The sequence below is a fragment of the Lacerta agilis genome, chromosome 2, assembly GCF_009819535.1.
Source record: "Lacerta agilis isolate rLacAgi1 chromosome 2, rLacAgi1.pri, whole genome shotgun sequence".
Classification (NCBI taxonomy): domain Eukaryota; kingdom Metazoa; phylum Chordata; class Lepidosauria; order Squamata; family Lacertidae; genus Lacerta; species Lacerta agilis.
In genome coordinates, this window is record NC_046313.1 from 46,019,804 (window position 1) to 46,037,700 (window position 17,897).

At 39.0% G+C, this 17,897-nt stretch overlaps 1 protein-coding gene across 2 annotated transcripts; it reads right to left on the reverse strand.

Annotated features, from left to right (window-relative positions):
• Positions 1–3,064: 3,064 nt before the first annotated feature.
• Positions 3,065–17,522, reverse strand: KCNMB1 (potassium calcium-activated channel subfamily M regulatory beta subunit 1). Of its 2 annotated transcripts, none has more exons than XM_033139871.1 (4): positions 17,358–17,522; positions 10,571–10,740; positions 7,397–7,592; positions 3,065–3,833 (listed from the first exon to the last, which is right to left on the reverse strand). In XM_033139871.1, exons 2-4 carry the CDS (start codon positions 10,705–10,707, stop codon positions 3,549–3,551), a joined length of 618 nt encoding a protein of 205 aa, XP_032995762.1. In that variant the 5' UTR covers positions 10,708–10,740; positions 17,358–17,522; the 3' UTR covers positions 3,065–3,548. The 2 variants fall into 2 exon arrangements, with proteins under 2 accessions (XP_032995762.1, XP_032995761.1); XM_033139870.1 differs by lacking the exon at positions 17,358–17,522 and adding an exon at positions 13,111–13,190.
• Positions 17,523–17,897: the final 375 nt, after the last annotated feature.

The window sequence follows — 17,897 nt, forward strand, 5'->3', positions numbered from 1 at the left end:
GTGCATGCACACTTCTTCAGATACCACTTCTTCAGATACCAGTGTGCATGCACACGAAAGCTCATACCAGGAACAAACTCAGTTGGTCTCTAAGGTGCTACTAGAAAGAATTTTCGATTTTGTTTTGACTATGGCAGACCAACACGGCTACCCACCTGTATTTTAAAAATGGTTATCTTTAATAAAAAGAGAAAAACACACTAGTTTTAAAAAGAGTACAGAGCAAGTTTTTGAGGGATTGATGAATACCGCAGACAGAGCTTAGTCTTGACCAATATGTAATTGTAAAAGAGCAGCTTGGGCTGTGAACCTTGGTATGACACTGTGAGCACGTTCCAATTTCCATCTAATAAATTCTGGGAGGTATGCTAGTTCTATATTAGGCAGATATATTTAGTGATTTGCAATGAATCTATTGATGTTCAATCTGTTTTCATGGTTGTTTTTAAGGTATCAATTTCATTCATAATCTAAAATAAAATCATATGCCACCTTGGGACTTCATCCCTTGGTTACACTGACCGCCCAGAGGAGATTGGAGTGAAGAGATAGGGGAGCAATTTTAGACTTCTGTCTTAATATCTGACTGAATTTCCATCTGGATCTGTTTGGATGAGTGGTGACATTAAAAAAAAATTAAATACATACAAATGTAGGAATTGGTGTGGAACCTGTGGGTGTATTGCTGTGTGTAATGATCACACGGCTTTATTTGGTTGACTGCATACATTACTAAAATAATATATGGTGGTCACATACAATAAATCGATGCATGTATTTTCTCTACATGAGAAGCCCTTGCATGCAGGAAATGGTGTGAAATTTGTCACTTTTTGAAGCAGACCCCTTGTTTGGTTTTAACCATTAAATATACAGATTTCCCCCCCACACACACATGGGAGCTGTGAAATAATGTTCTTCAACTTCTTGACACCTTTTGCACTCAACTGTGAAACACCAAAATAAAACCACAGAAGTGTAAGTTGCTTAGAGGAACAGGGAGGTAATGGTGTTGCTCTGATCATATTTGGGGAAAGCAGCAACTCCTTTGAGGCTATAGCTTTCTTTCGAAATGCTAATTGCATAAGCATTATGAGTACCAACCTGTGTAACTAAACATGAATGGTGTGCTGTTTTGATTTGCATTGCTCAATAGGCAGTAATAAACAGAGAGAGAATTCCATCTGCAGAGGCCAGTGCTGTGACAGGCAATTTTCTTGGCACTGCGTGGGGCCAAGCAAAAAGAAGATCAAATACCTGAGCCCAGGGTTATTAAGAACCCCCACAACTGCTTAAAGAACAGCTGGTTAATTCAGCAACTGTGAATCTAGAAGTATTTGACACACCTTGTGGATTGTGATTTTGTTCTTTAATTTTATTCACTTAATCATAATAGGTTGAAGCTAGAAAACTTGAAAGCCTTTTGTAATGGGGGGGGGAATCCATGTGTGGGTTTTGCGTTGTGCTGTATTTGCTGCTTTAAAAAACCCTTCTTATAGGATTAAAAATGAGTCCTGAATGACTCTAACCACCAAGCACCTCATGTGCTCTATCACTGAGGTATGGTGAAGGATGGGTAAGTATGTAAATTTTTGTTTCGATTTTTCATTCTTCCTATATTAAGTCCAACTCTCCACATTTTCATATTAATTCGCAATTTAAAAAAATTCTTTACTCCACTCCTGCACAGTGTGGTTGCAGGTCCTGTCCCCAATCTATGAACATTGAATTAAATGGCTCTCTGGCTGTGTTGAATATTTGTGTATATGAATCAGCCTCTCCAAAAGCTTATGGGAGAATGCAACGCTAACAACCAATACCAAAATAAAAGGCTACAAGACCTGTGTGTTGAGCACAATGCTTTACGGAACTGAGACGTGGATAACTTACACCCACCAGGAGTAACACCTCAGTGCCTTCCACATGCGCTGTGTCAGGAAGATTTGTGGCATTACATGGCAGGACAGAATCTCAAAGAAAGATGTGCTCTCCCAAGCCATTCCCAGCATATTTGCACTTCTGCATCAGCAACATCTGCGCTGGCTTGGTAACGTCCACAGAATGGAAGGTCTTTTTTTTCTTGTTGCTGAAAATGTCACTATGGGGAGCTGGTTTCGGGCACCTGGACCTTTGGCAGACCAGCTCTGTGTCACAAAGTTGTCTGCAAATGTGACATGAAGGCTGGCAACATTAACCCTCCTGTGTGGGAATCCCTTGCATATGGCTGCAGTGCCAGGAGACAGTCAGTCAGGTCATGTATCCACAGCAGTGACCAGAGGAGGAATAACTGCTGGGAGGAGCACAGAAAGAAGAAACACCATGGTGCATCTGTGGCAGCAAACCAGAGATCTTCATCTTCCCCAACTGTGCAAAATGGATATATTCCATTTCAGTCAGTACAGTCACAGCAGGTGCTGTAAGTCTCCAAAAGTTTGACTTCACCGCCAAAGGTGCACTCTTCCACTGTCTTTTGAGACAGATGGATGCCTATCAACCATGACTGTGTGATCTGAAACCCTGGAAAAATAAGGGTTTTCCAGTAATGCTGGAAGAGTCCCCCACTAATAGCCATTGATAGCCTTGCTCTCCATTATTATGTCTTTGCCAAGCTTGTTTTTGGCCTGGTACTCAGACTCTGCTATTAAAAGGGCTCTGTGTATATGCTTGTTATAGATTTAGGTAGCACATGAACTGTTCTTCATTGAGCAATGAAGCTTTAAACATTAGCTTAATGCACAGGTAATGACAACAGCTGCAACAGTGCATCGTGGTAATTTACCAGTACATTGAGTTGCTTGTAGTGCTTGCTTTCAAAGCTGGTAAAGTTGCAATTTCAGCTGAATTTGGGGAAATCACTCAAAACATCCATTGTGTTGTGCTATTTTAATGAATTTTGTTTGATTTGATCATTGCAAAAATCTTCATTGCTGATTTTTTTTGCCGAAAATCTGTAAATTTTGATAATAAACCTGATTTGCAATGGGTGTTGAATAATTTTGGTTGCAAATGTCACATCCTAACAATATAACATTCATTTGGGTTTCATGGGGGGGGGGGAAGCAGATGGCTGGACGTGAATGTTATTCCATTTTCCACATTATGTTAAATAGCTTCTTTTTGTCATATTAATTAATTTTAAAATCTAGCCCTCATAGTGTACAATGAAGGACTCGTGCCTATGCTTACATGGATGTTTGTGCTGAATTGACCCAAAATAATTGGTGCGTTCAATCTGTAAAATGTTCTGAGTACCCACAGTTTCAACAGTAGTGTATGGAGAATATAGCCAATTTCCTTGCCCAGCTTTCTGATCATGGAACAATTCAGAACTTGAAATATGAACAAAAGCTGACTCTGCAAGTCTTATCTGATCAAAAGCAGTACAGTAATAATGTGTCTCATTTGGATGGCCTCCAGCTCTGAATCTTATCCATGTCTCCTTTAAGCTTCCTACCTTGTTACTTCACAGTGAATAAACTTCAGAAATTGTTCACAGCTTGTCTTGGATACAGATGTGAATGTAAGGTACAGGCAAACATTGGGACATTCTATATACCTGTTCTGTACTGTGGAGCTAAGAGTATAGAAAAATACTGACTTATTTTCACCAGGACAATAATCAGGACTCCACCAATCAACATCAGACTTGGCCAGACAAAAGTGAAGAAAAGGAACTTTGGAAGATAATTTCTGTATAAAAGGACAGTGGCTTCTTGTCTTGATGGGTCATAATAACAATAAAACACCTGGGCTTTTGTGAAATTTTGTCTTACTTCTTCTACATTCTCTTGCACTGCAGTATAATTCTTCAGAGTCGGGGGGATGTAGGAGCACTGTAGAAACAAACACCAGGAAACCAGTTAATCATAATTACTCAGTAACAGGAAAAGCAGTATACTTACCAATATTGCTTTATGACATTAAGTGCCAGCTGTGCACTAGATCATTAATATACACAATATCATTATTTTTGTATAGAGAGAGGTGAACTTCCAAAAGCTTCCCTCAGAATTTTACCTAAGTTCTTTTGAAACGAAGTGAGAGAACTCAAGCAATCTGAGGACTAATTTCAGGAGTCACTCCCAAGTGGATTGGTTCCTATGGCAATTGGGCGGGCAGGAATAGCTGTGGGGATGGAATTTGCCAATAGGTATGTTTTACCCAGCCAGTAGAGCACCTACTATAGGAAGGTGCTAGTGTGGAGAAGACCTTCCCCTGAGTCACCACCAGACAAATCACTACCAGGCACAGTACAGTAGGGTTGGTGTCCCCTGATCTCAGGCAATGGGCTGGATTCTATGGAAGGAGCTGCTTTCTTGGACAACCTGGTTCTAAACTGTTCAGTGCCTTATAAGGTAGCAACAAAAACATAACTCTGCTTGACAGCAAAGGCAGCCAGTGATGCCTTTAGGATAGGTGTGAGAAAGAAGGTGTCACTGAGAATCATAACCACCACATTTTGTAGTGCAAAAATGTATCAAGGACCCCCTGGATTGCACTGTCAGTATTTCACCATAGTTAAATACACATAGAATTTACCCCTTTATTGATGTCTAATACAGAGTATCCGAGAACAAGATGATCTGCTGTGAGTCATTATAATGGCCTACATTTCAGGGTTATTGTAAGGATTATTAAATGCTTGTGAAATGTTTTGAGGACTTGGGGGGAAATACAAAATAAATGACTATTAGACAAGAGTAACCAGTATGGCTGGGTGTTGGCATAGGTCACCTTACTGAAAGTGGCATCACTGCTGCTTACTTGGATAGTGCAGCATAGTGCAGAGGGAAGGAGAGCTTGGTGTTGACCAGCAGAACTAATTCAGTGCTCCCATAGCCCTAATCTCACCATTGTCCTGCTGTTGGGACAGTAGCTCTGTGGCACTGCCCTTCCATGTTACCCACCCATACTAACAGAGTTCAGTCACATAGAAGGGGAGAAAGGATGTCCAGAATTATGAAACTTTTGACAGTTGGAGCAAACCTGTTTTGCCCCACAAGTTAAGTTCAGTGAGCTGCTCACTGTAGCATTTTATTTTATGTATGTAAAAAAAAAAAGCTCTCTCCTGTATGTTTTACTGAAAAGTAGAACCAACAGCACCAACAATGTAATGGAGAACTATAAATCACTTATTTCAAAGATGTAATTCTAATATGAGCAAGTATTCCTATGCAATAATATTTCTTTCTAAATGTCCTTGTGTGCCTGAGACATAATACGTGAGCAACTATTGATGGCCTTGAAGCACAAGTTGAGCTTTCCATTAGGGAAATTTCCCGTATTGTTAATTTGTCTAGGGAATTTTAGATATGCAATGTAAATAGGATTATTTCCTGCTACACTATGAATTACTGTAAGATACTGAAACTAATAACAAATGCAGCTAAAAACAAACATGTTTTTGTGCAAAATAATTCTGTTTAAAATAGTAATTCCCTATTTGGAAAAGGATTTATGGTTTCTCTTATATGACTAAAACTGCAGTTGTTTGGATATATTGTAGGAATGAGCAAATTTCTTCAGTTTTGCTTTGCTATTCTAACACTGTGAGAACCTTGCAGATGGGCTCCATTTAAATTCCAGCAGGAATTGTGAGTTTTAGAATGTCAATAATGCTTTGTTTTTAAAAGCAAAAAATACCTCACCCCCGCTTCTTAGGTCCTATGATTTAGGAGTTATATCATGTTTTTTCTGATATGGATAATTAAAAACACATATCTGACCCATAATTCATGTGTGTATGAATTATTTAAACATTCACTGCACAATTACAAAAAGCCAAAATGTTTTTAAATGGTTGTTGTTTTAGTATTTTTGAATATCTTGTTGAATTTTAGACTAATACCTCTGCAAGAACTGCAGATTGATTCTGATATTTGATTTCCATTGCAAGTGAAAGTATTCAGGAATATGACATTCCAAAGCTGGAGACAAATCTGACCCAGGGGTTGGAAAGAGCAAATCTATCAATTTTCATTTATCTGTTTCTCATCTTTGCAGTCTTAAGATCATTTCTTTGCTTTTCAGCATCAGTTTGCAGTTTAAGTCCTCATGACAATTTAGCAGTCCTCTAATGAGAATTTTTGTTAAGATAAACATGTTTGCACTGCTATTTTATGAATTGTGTGCTATGAGATATCTCAAAGCAATTTACAGTACAATTTAAAAAATTGTATGCAATTTCCCCTAAAATAATGCATTTTTTGTAAGTTACTTTAAGTAATATATGCATTTTATGGTCACTATATGCCAGTATTTTGTGTACATTACTTGGCTAGAGAAATGCACTGCGAATTTTGGGAAAGTACAAATTTTTAAAGATGGCTGTTTTTTGGATTATCTTTTATTTCTGAAAGTGCAAATTAGGTAGGTTCACCTCTGGGCCCATGTATTGGCCACATACAGTGCTTTTTCTTGGGGGGGGGTGTACGCAGGGGTACGCATACCCCTAAACATTTTGTGAATCTTTGTACTTTTGTCCATTTACTGTATTTATTTTTTCTGATTTGAACTATAAAATGGTGGTTTTCTTGAGTCAAAATGAGAGTACGTCTAAATATTTCTATTCTTTTTTAAGAAAAAATGTACTGGCCACATATCTTCAGCATCAGCACAACTGTCAATATACATATTGAGTGAGCAAGTAAAGCATGCGGATTGTCCAGCGTAGCCCTGGGATATGGCAGATTTTGCCATCCCTGACCATAGTTTATAAATTCTGCATAATTAAAGGATTGTATAATGTGGTAGACGCAGGTGGTGCTGTGGGTTAAACCACAGAGCCTAGGGCTTGCGGATCAAAAGGTTGGCAGTTCGAACCCCCGCGACGGGGTGAGCTCCCGTTGTTCGGTCCCAGCTCCTGCCAACCTAGCAGTTCAAAAGCACGTCAAAGTGCAAGTAGATAAATAGGTACCGCTCCGGTGGGAAGGTAAACGGCGTTTCCATGCGCTGCTCTGGTTCGCCAGAAGCGGCTTAGTCATGCTGGCCACATGACCCAAAAGCTGTACGCCGGCTCCCTCGGCCAGTAAAGCGAGATGAGCGCCGCAACCCCAGAGTCATCCGCAACTGGACCTAATGGTCAGGGGTTCCTTTACCTTTACCTTTATAATGTGGTAGAAAAGAGGCTCTTGGCCAAAATGCTACTTTTTGCCTGTGGAAGGAGGGATAGATACATTTTTACTTGAATCTTTTTACATCTCGCATCTAGCCTCACCTGACCCAGGGTTAGGAAACTGTATCAGAGTCCGATTTAATTGGGGAAATCTTTTACTTCTGTGTGACCAGGAGCAATGCCATTATGCTTATGTTATCTATATGTGCATTGGAGAGTATCTGGACTTTGACATTGGTATGTAGATTTAGTATCAAGATTTCTTATGAATATAACTCAAACCTCGGGATTTCTGAACACAGTCTCCTCCTGGTGATAAAGCTTTACCACCTGCCCGACAGGTGTCAAATTGACCATGATGTCCAGACAAGGATATTGAAACTTATTTTCATCACTGGAGCCATCATTGAATGAACAGTGCTGCTGTTCCTTGATGCTGGCATTTTTCAGTTCGCATACACCTTTATTGGTCCAGACACTGCAAAAACAAATAAGACCCCCCCTCCTGTTTTTAAATGCAGTACCACATATCACTGCTTTCCAGAGTTATACTCATGTACTTCAGCCCAGTACTACTTAAATATTCAGCTACTTCATTCATTTCCATAGCATTTCAGGATGAACTGTGGCAAATATTTTAAAATGTCGCTTTTTGCAAATTATGCAGCAAGCAGTTTTGTTAAGAAACTGAAGTTTAATGTTTAATGTTGATGAATTCTATGGCAAAGTATGTAATTTAGACATCTTTTTCAGTGGTTCCCAAGCTTTTTTCTCTGGGCCACAGTTTCAGAATAAAAATTTGCTCATGCCACACCAAATTTTTAATTGATAAAAAATACATTGGAAAACAAAAATAAACAACTTCTAGCAGTGCTTGATTTATAACATAGAACACAGAAACTTTATAATATGATCATGGGACATCCAGGAAATATAAAATGATGCAGCTGCATAAGAACATGGATCATTACCAAAATATAATTATAAACAAGCATTTTAAATATGTACCTTAAGTATGTATACAAATTCAATGAGACATGTGAGCTTGCTTTTGCTGGGCAATCTTATTTATATTAGGTCTAATTTGAGGCAAACTCTCATATCCTCATAAACACAAAGAAGCCTTTCTTCTTTTCTGTTCTTTCATATTTGTCATTGTTGAAAATCCCTGTTCACAATAATATGTCATGGAGGACTTTGAAGAATAGCCAATGCTCTTGAAGAGAGGCATGGCTGTATATTAAAATAATATTATTTTGCTACTATAATATTTCATTTTTTATATTGTCCTTGAATCTTCCTGCCTCACTTGCCATCGTCTCCTGCCACACCAGCATAGCACACCACACCCTTTGTGAACCACTGATTTATCTAATAAATTATATTTTGAAAATTATAGAAATTATCTTCATTCAGTGCAACTACTTTTGAGATGAGGTTCAATTTACAATTGTGTTACAGCAGTGTGTAAATTGTGGTGGATGATATTCAGGTGCCCAATAATGAACCTTTGCATCCTCAATTCTATATATGACTGTTGTCAACTGATAACATAAACTGGGAGCAGTCTATATCTTACATTTATTTAAACAAGGTTTCTTGTCTGGCCTTTGCTATATGGCTCCAGGGCAGGTTGCAGCAATAGAATATACGATTAGAAAACAAATAAAACCATTACAATGAGAATATACCTAAAACTGTTCCAGGTGGAACAGAATATAAATTTAGTCAAAAAGATGGGTCCCAGAAAATGAAACACCTTAACTGTCAAGAGCCCAAGGTAAAGAGGTGTGTCTCTAGGATATGGCAGAAGCTGAACAAGGAAGATGCTACTAGCCACACCTCGCGTACATTCACCTCACATACATAGAGGATATAAAGGTTTATCAAGGTGCAAATGCAAGGGGTTATCTTGGGGCTAGTGGGTAGGCACTGAGAAAAAGGACATGGGGAGGAAATATCCCTTAATAAATGTGGTTGTTGTTGCACTCACATTACTTGGCTGCCTTTTGTTTTAAAAAAGGTAAAGGTAAAGGACCCCCAGACAGTTAAGTCCAATGAAAGGCGACTATGGGGTACAGCGCTCATCTCACTTTGCAGGCTGAGGGAGCCTGTGTTTGTCCACAGACAGCTTTCCAGGTCATGTGGCCAGCATAACTAAACCGCTTTTGGACAACGTGATGATTGCCAGAGTGCACACAAACAGCATTTACCTTCCTGTTGCAGTGGTACCTATTTATCTACTTGCACTGGTGTGCTTTTGAACTGCTAGGTTGGCAGAAGCCAGGACAGAGCAACGGGAGCTCACTCCATAGTGTGGATTTGAACTGCCAACCTTCCGATCGGCAAGCCCAAGAGGCTCAGTGGTTTAGACCACAGCATCACCCGCATCCCTACTTGCCTTTTTATAACCATATGTTACTGGCAGAGTTGGAAAAATCTAATATACATACATTCATCCCTGATTGTTTGGTTTCTGGTATTAGTCTCCCCTGCCCATCCCTCCTAAAATCTGGCTCTTGTTGTTAAATAAAGTTTTTATTATATCAGTATTCCCTTACCTCCCAAAAACAGATGCTACTCTAAGTTCTGATGGAATTTCCTAAGTTCTGTTGGAATTTGCTTTACTGTTTGAAAAAAGAGGGTGGGTGTGCATGGTATATGAAATGACAGTGCCTGGGTAAATTTAAGATTAGCTAATTCCTTTCTCAAAATATGCACAGTTCGCTTCACTGGCTGTGCCCAATATTTGTTAGTTAACTGTGGCCAGCTTGAAACGTTATCACTGTTACAATGGAGAACACCTTGACGGTTCTGATCTGAGCCATGACAGCAAGGATAAGCGTATTTCCTTGCTCCAGAAGCTAAAGTGCTTGCCATTTAAGCAATTCCAAGTTAACTTCTCTGTAGACAGAAATTTGATTAGGCATATTTAGCAATGAAGGTCTGTTATGAATGGATAGTTAATGAACATCCTGCCTTAAGTGCTTCCTAAGTGAAATAGAATTTCAGGTCTTAGAACACATTAATGTCCAGAATTATCTATGGTTAGGCTGATATACTTAATTCAGCCAGTCATGCAGTTGTGGGGAACACATTGTTCGCTTCTGCAATAAGAAGTGTGTGATATGGACATTTGGAAACATGTTTGTGTGGTTTTTCTTCCTCAGTTTGAGAGGAAAGAATAATGAAAATTGCAGAGTGCTAGTCTTTGTGTGGCATGTTCCACACATAACATACAATGTTTCACATGGAGAGAAGCATTGGCTCAATCTTCAAGATTGCAAATTTTATCATTGTCAATGTTGAAATCAGGCCCCAATCACAAAATTTAAGGTTCCAAATGAACTGGACCAGGCTGTGGCACTGAGACCCAGAATGCATTCCACATGTTGGGATAGTCCCAAATGCTTAAGGAGAAAACCACATACGTGCCTGCTCAACAAGTCCAGTTACCTTTTATTGTATAAGGGTACAATGGTGATTCCGATAAAGAAATACATTATCACTGAGCATGCTACCATTCCCAAGCCCAGGCAGAGTGCTCTGGTCTCCCCTCTTTTCTGTGCTGTCACCAGCTTTCTCCCCAACATGATTTATGGTGATGGATTTTGTGGCCTTTATCTCTGTGTAAAAATAAAATCAATAACAGAAGCAATTAGTTTTACCATTGTGGTGGTTCAACATACTGGTACTCGAGAACTCATCCTCATCTTGCAAAACTTGGATAATTAAAAAATAAATAAATCTACGCATGCTTATTTTCTGAGAAGCAAAACTCTAAAATAAACCCAGTAGCATGTGGAAAGCAATTCATTGAATGAATTTTGCATATTCAGGGATAAGATTAAAAACCAAATTTCAGATACTTAGACTAATATACAGTATACCTATGTTTGTGAAGGACTTAATTGCCTGCCATATACTGTTTGGTTAATTTTGGAGTTTTACTGCACATACACATACAAAGCTGGTCTGGTATGCTTCATTTGTGAATGTAGCAGGCATATCAGTGACAGATGCATGTTGTCTTTTTATTTGTTGTAGTGGTCAGTGGTTCACATCTCATTCACTGGCTGCTTCATGGGGCTTGTGTACTTTTACACTTTAGCATGCTTGATTCAACACTTCTAGAATTAGAAAGTGCAGGTGAATATGACTCATTTTCAGTGTTCACCTGCACATGTGGGCCAAAATGGATGTGATACTAATTGCTTGACATGTTTTAAAGCATTTCAAGGGAAGTTCCCATCAGTGCCAATAAATATATCTAAACAACCCTCATTTGAAATGCAAGTTGCAGCTTCTGTGATTTTTGTTGGGACTTCGGCAAGCAGTGAAAGAGTCAACTTCTTTGCTCTCCACTCCCATTGTCCTGCAGCTCCTCAAGCTTCTCCTAACATAACCCCCCCCCCCAAGACCCAGGTATGTTAACTGTATTCACACATTTGTTTTCCAGGCTGTCCCTATGAACAAAGGGATATCTATTCTTGATGGGCATTTACTTGATGCATGTGGTGCTGATTGGGGTGACATGGTTCATTGTGATTCACCTAAGGCTTGATTTTTTCACTTGAACTAAGCCTTTTCAGTGTCTCGGTGTCATCTAAACACTAGAGCTATTTATAGCTATGATGGGTATACTTGTGCAGAGAATCTGCCAGCAGCCTCTAATGCATTAACTACCGTGTCATTTAAACCTGCTGTGAACAGATTTAGACAAAATACATCCAGCCAACAGAAGCAGTTGTATAATTTCCATTGCAGCCATAGGAATAAAATAAAAAAACAAAGCCAGTGGACCTGATGGGATATCTGCTGAAATCTTCAAAGTGGGTGGAATTGAACTTACACAACAACTTCACAAGCTCATTGAAAAAATCTGGGAAAGAAGTGATCCCAGCAGACTTTAGGGATGCCAAAATGATCAATCTCTTTTAAAAAAAGGTGACAGAACTGATTGTGGAAACTATTGAGGCATCTCTCTATTAGCTGCGGCCGGCAAAATTATTGCAAGGATCTTAGCAAACCGTCTCTTAATAATACAGTGGTACCTCGGGTTAAGAACTTAATTCGTTCTGGAGGTCTGTTCTTAACCTGAAACTGTTCTTAACGTGAGTTACCACTTTAGCTAATGGGGCCTCCCAACACTGCTGCACCGCCGCACGATTTCTATTCTCATCCTGAAGCAAAGTTTTTAACCCAAGGTACTATTTCTGGGATAGCGGAGTCTGTAACCTGAAGCGTCTATAACCTGAAGCATCTGTAACCCGAGGTACCACTGTATCTGAGGTGACGCTTCCTGAATCCCAAAATGGCCTTTAAAATGTTTTACTAGGCTTTTAGTTGTTAAAATTGGGTATTTCTTTATTACTACCAATGCTGTATCTGCCACAATATGCTTTTTATTGTTCTGAAGTTTTAGATTGTGTGTGTGTGTGTGTGTGAGAGAGAGTGTGTGTGTGTGTGTGTGTGAGAGAGAGAGTTATGAAAGCAGTCCTAGGAAGATCCCATGCATTTGGGTTTAAATATCATAGATCTTTGAAATAGTTCAGTGATATATTGTTATCTCATGTGGTATTATTCCATCATTTCAAGATTGTTTAGAAATTAGTATACAATGCCTTAACAAGATTGTGTCTCTCTAAAGCTCACATGAATTTTGCTACTTGAAGAGATAAGTACTAACACTTTCTTTTTCTGGTGCATTGTATTTCTAGGTTAGCAGAAAAAGCTAGAAATGTTGAGATAACGTTGACTGTTCTCAGGGTAGCAAAACTTTCCATCTTTCCAGGGACTGGGTTAGTTTTATCTAGAAGCAAAATATTTTTTAACGCAACATTCAGCAGCCTCATTGATGGTGAAGTGTTGAGTTTTACAAAGTTGACCTAGCAGAAGAGCAAGTTTGAAGGGAAGGAATTCATTGGGATTCAGACACAGTCCCTCGGTATTTTCAAGAACCAGTCATCATCTTGAAAAAACTTGAGCCTCCATACCTGATTACTAAGGTTTTGAGCAATGATAGACATTCCTATAACCAAGTAGATGCAAGTCCTTTAGAATGACATTGTAAGGCCTGTGAGGAGGGGAATAAAGAGGTGAAATAAGAGGAAAACATTGATTCTATATTCATTTCTTCTTCCTGTGCCCCTGGTGCCCCCTCATTCTACTCAGGAAGTTTGGGGGCCCACCCACCCCCGAACAGGTTTAGAAGGTGTAAGGGGGCATGTGGTGTTAGTTATGCATAGTTATGGACAGGGCCATCCTGTCCAGGAAGCTGATTGAGGCAGCCACCTCAGTTGGCAGAATCTAAGGGATGCTTCTGTGTGATCTCACAGGAACCTGGAAGCCACAGCCACCCCACCCCAACACCCCTGGTTATGGACTTTAAAGTCCTTTCCAGTTCTGCAATATGGTCACCTTACCTTAAACCACCCATGTAGGCCCAATCCCAATTTTATGGATATTTCTCCAACTCTGCCTTCTGATTTATTTATTTAAAAAATGTATACAGGGCTTTTCACCATCTATATTGCCAAGTGGCTTACAACAATAAAATATGCAAAGTTTAAAATCTAAATGGAACCTTCTAGAGTTAAACCCAATTGATTTTCAAACCCTTTGAAGGAAACTCAGAGACAGAAAATTAAAGCAGTGCAGGAAGACAGTGATGAGTCTGAACACTGGGAGGATGCCGTAAGCCTGACTTTGGGATCACCATATCAGGATGTCCACATAGTGGAGGGGGGAATAATACCTACGTTGCTATATTCATTAATTTATTACTACTACTACTACTACTTATTGAATTTGGATACAGCCCTATACCCACAGATCTCAGGGTGGTTTACAGGATAAAATCACAATATAAAACCACAAAACACATAATCAAAATAGAAACAGAAATAAACCAATAACCCCCATTTTAAAAGGGCATTGGATGTGAATCAGCCAAAGGCCTCTTTAAAGAGAAACGTTTTTGCCTGGTGCCTAAAGGTGTATAATGAAGGCGCCAGGTGCCAACCTCCAGACCTGGCCTGGGGTGATTATGGAGCACTTTCCCCTCCCCGCCAATATACACTGTTGTTCTCTTCCAAACACCCCTCCAGATACAACTGCTCCTGAACAAAACAAAACAAAATGAAAGACTGGTTTTGTAATGCATGCAACATGCAGCCAGACCCAAAGAGCATGTTTTCATGCTCTTCCTTGTATGCATACATTCTGTTAACTTTGCTAGTTTATACTGACAAAACAATTCATGGTCTGCTCATTCCTTTGTCTAAGTTTAGTGCACGTACACAAATGCTTTTTGTTGTTGAAATTATATAAATTGATTGAATTTAAAATGTCAACAGAGAGTTTAAATAGAAACTCATTCCCAAGCTTTGTGTTTGTGCACATAAATAGAATGTGGAGTTTAAAGCAATGAAAGAATAATGTCTGTGATGAAAACCCTAAATGTACATTGGGGTAATTTAGGGCAATTTCAGTTCCGACTTAGGGACAAGCTTGTATTTTAGTAAATCAGCTCAAGCAATGTTAAAAGTACCGTATTTTTCGCTCCATAAGACGCACTTTTTTCCTCCTAAAAAGTAAGGGGAAATGCCTGTGCGTCTTATGGAGCGAATGGTGGTCCCTGGAGCTGAATTACCCAGGGGCCAAAAGCAGATTGTGCTTTTTCTTTTACAAAGAGAAAAGGGAGTGTTGAAAGGACCCCGCTCAGCAGCTGATCAGCAAGAGATCGGGAGAGAGATAAGAGTCCCGGCTCCCTTTCAGCCCCGCCCTCCTTTGTTGAATGTGCTGCAGAGGGAGGTTGTTTGTTTCCCTAGGACATGTGACTGGCTGATTAGATTATCTGTCTACAAACAGTAGAAATGGCTCCCTTTCCTTAAGATTTTTTCAGAAATGTGAGTTAAACCCCATGGGGCTTTTCCTCTTTGCTTTTCCCCCTTTGCAAAAGGAGCTTTGCTTTCCCCCCTTTGCAAAAAAAGCTGCAAAACCTTTAGCTGATCCTTAAAAAAAAACACCCAGGGCTTTTCCCTTTGCAAAAAAAGCTGCAAAACCTTTAGCTGATCCTAAAAAAAAACCCCCAGGGCTTTTCCCTTTGCAAAAAAAGCTGCAAAACCTTTAGCTGATCCTCAAAAAAAATAAAATAAAACAAAACAAAACAGGGCTTTCCTTTTGCAAAAAAAGCTGCAAAACCTTTATCTGATCCTAAAAAAAAACCCCCAGGGCTTTTCCCTTTGCAAAAAAAGCTGCAAAACCTTTAGCTGATCCTCAAAAAAAAAAAAATAAAACAAAACAAAACAGGGCTTTCCCTTTTGCAAAAAAGCTGCAAAACCTTTAGCTGATCCTTAAAAAAAGGCCTTTTGCCTTTGCAAAAACAGCTGCAAAACCTTTAGCTGATCCTAAAAAAAAACCCAGGGCTTTCCCCTTGGCAAAAAAGCTGCAAAACCAAACCTTTAGCTGATCCTTAAAAAAGGCCTTTTGCCTTTGCAAAAACAGCTGCAAAACCTTTAGCTGATCCTAAAAAAAAAAACCCAGGGCTTTCCCCTTGGCAAAAAAGCTGCAAAACCAAACCTTTAGCTGATCCTTAAAAAAAAGGCCTTTTGCCTTTGCAATAACAGCTGCAAAACTTTTAGCTGATCCTAAAAAAAAAACACCAGGGCTTTTAGAGGAAGAAAACAAGAAAAAAATTTTTTTTCTTGTTTCCTCCTCTAAAAATGAGGTGCGCCCTATGGTCCGGTGCGTCCTATGGAGCGAAAAATACGGTAATGCTAAAATCTCCAAAGCTACATCTAGAGACTTTGAATCCTAAACTTCTTTGTGGCCTTGCTGAATGTTGTTGGGTATGGGAATTATTGTTTGTGCATGTTGTATGTAATCATGGAACTCTGCTGCTACTCGTGATAATCTTCTTATTACACTTGACCTGTGGGTTCAGCTTCTATGGTGGATTTTAACTTTAAGATACAGAGTTCTATTTTTCTCCAGAGGAAACCCATTTCCTATGGTAGTTCTTTTCAGTGAAGTCTCTGGTCAAGAACTACTTGATTTTCTGCAAGTCAGCCTCATAGGGCTGTGGATTATTGGGGGTGTGGGGACATCACAAGCCACATCGATCTCCAAGTCAGCAAAGTTATGCATGACCTGCAGTCATAACGTGAGGGATAAAGGGGAATTTATTTCTGTAACCTATTTGAATCAAAGCTCAGTACAGGCTCCCTTGAGTTCTCCTCAATAAATTTGTTATGTGAATTGTTACCTTGTAGGTGCTGCCTGGTGATGCTGTCCTAGAAATAAATCTTAAGTGACACAAGATGGGAAGAATAACAAAGGGCTTCTGTAACAGACACAGCTACTTTTGTAGACAAAATAACATGGTGCCATGAAGTTGTGTTTGTAACTTTCAGACACTTTGAAGAAGGACAGCAAACTTCAGTTCTGCTTTTTTAAACTTTGTTTCTTTTACTTGTTACCTCCTGGTTTGGCTTTTCTTTGTGTTTATCTTGTTTTGGGTTGGTATTGCATACTTTTCCCACTGAATGCTTTGTTTTGTTTTATAATTTGATATGATTTCCTGCAATAAATGTTATCAGGATTGTTCACATGCGTCTTTTTGGGTTTCTTTATTTAATCTCTTAACCCATTCTATCACAAAAGCTCTAAGATACATGTAATAAAAATGTGGCTTTTAATGAAAAGCAAAACAACCCAAACAGACTTCTAAAGTGGCTCTTGGTTCATTCCCAGCCATGAAAGGGCTTTTTCCATTTAGTATTCTTAACCAAAAATTAATGACTACAAATCCACAGAAAAAATAAACTAGGAATGGGCATATCAAATTCACTGAGTTCCTTGAGAAAAATGTGTTGCTGAAGCAAAGGATATTCATTTAGATGAAGCTAGAGCATTGACCCTCACAACGATGCCTTCACACTGTGCAGTTCACAAGATCTTAGCATATATTATTCACTTTATTTTTTCTGGTCCCTATATGATTTATATAAACACAGGATTCAATGAAACATTTCCTCCTGTGACTTTTTTTGTCCATTACACAAAAATTGATAATTTTTTGTCCATCGCTGTTTGCAATATTTCTGAAATGTGTTTGCTATCTAGATGGGGTGGGGGATGCTTCAGGAAATTTAGAATTGTTCTGTTAAAACACCCACACACCAAAACTAATGCAAAGGATTGCAAAGAGGTAAAGAAATTTCACTGAAATATTACTTACAATTGATGGGAATTGGTAAAGTCTTTGCCCAGAAGGTCTTGTGTTCATAATGTTTTTGACATATTCTGAGTCTGTTCCATATTAGCAATCAAGCAGCAGCAAATCCACAGCTGAAAAAACCACATTACACCAAACTTCCTTGTCCTGATTGCTGGGACTGGACTTTTAGCTTAGCTCACTTATTATGAGATTTCTGTTACCATAAATGGTAAGGTATGGAAGTGTGCAGTCTTTTAAAGATTAATTGCTGCAGACTCTAAGCTGACCCACAATGTTATGAACAACTCCAACCTAGGGCCCTATTTTCATTAGTAATAAATGCAGTAGATATCTAAAAGATGCCTGTTTGGGGGTACCTGTGTCAAATTATTGTATATTGGTTTCCTCCATTAAATGAGAATATATTTTCAAACATGAATTTTAAGCTAGATCTTGTGTGGTGTGTGTATAAAATAAATTTTCCTGCAGAATCATAGCCAGGTTATAATTTTACACCATTGTAATGAGAATTGTGTTTAATTATGCATTGCTATAAATCCA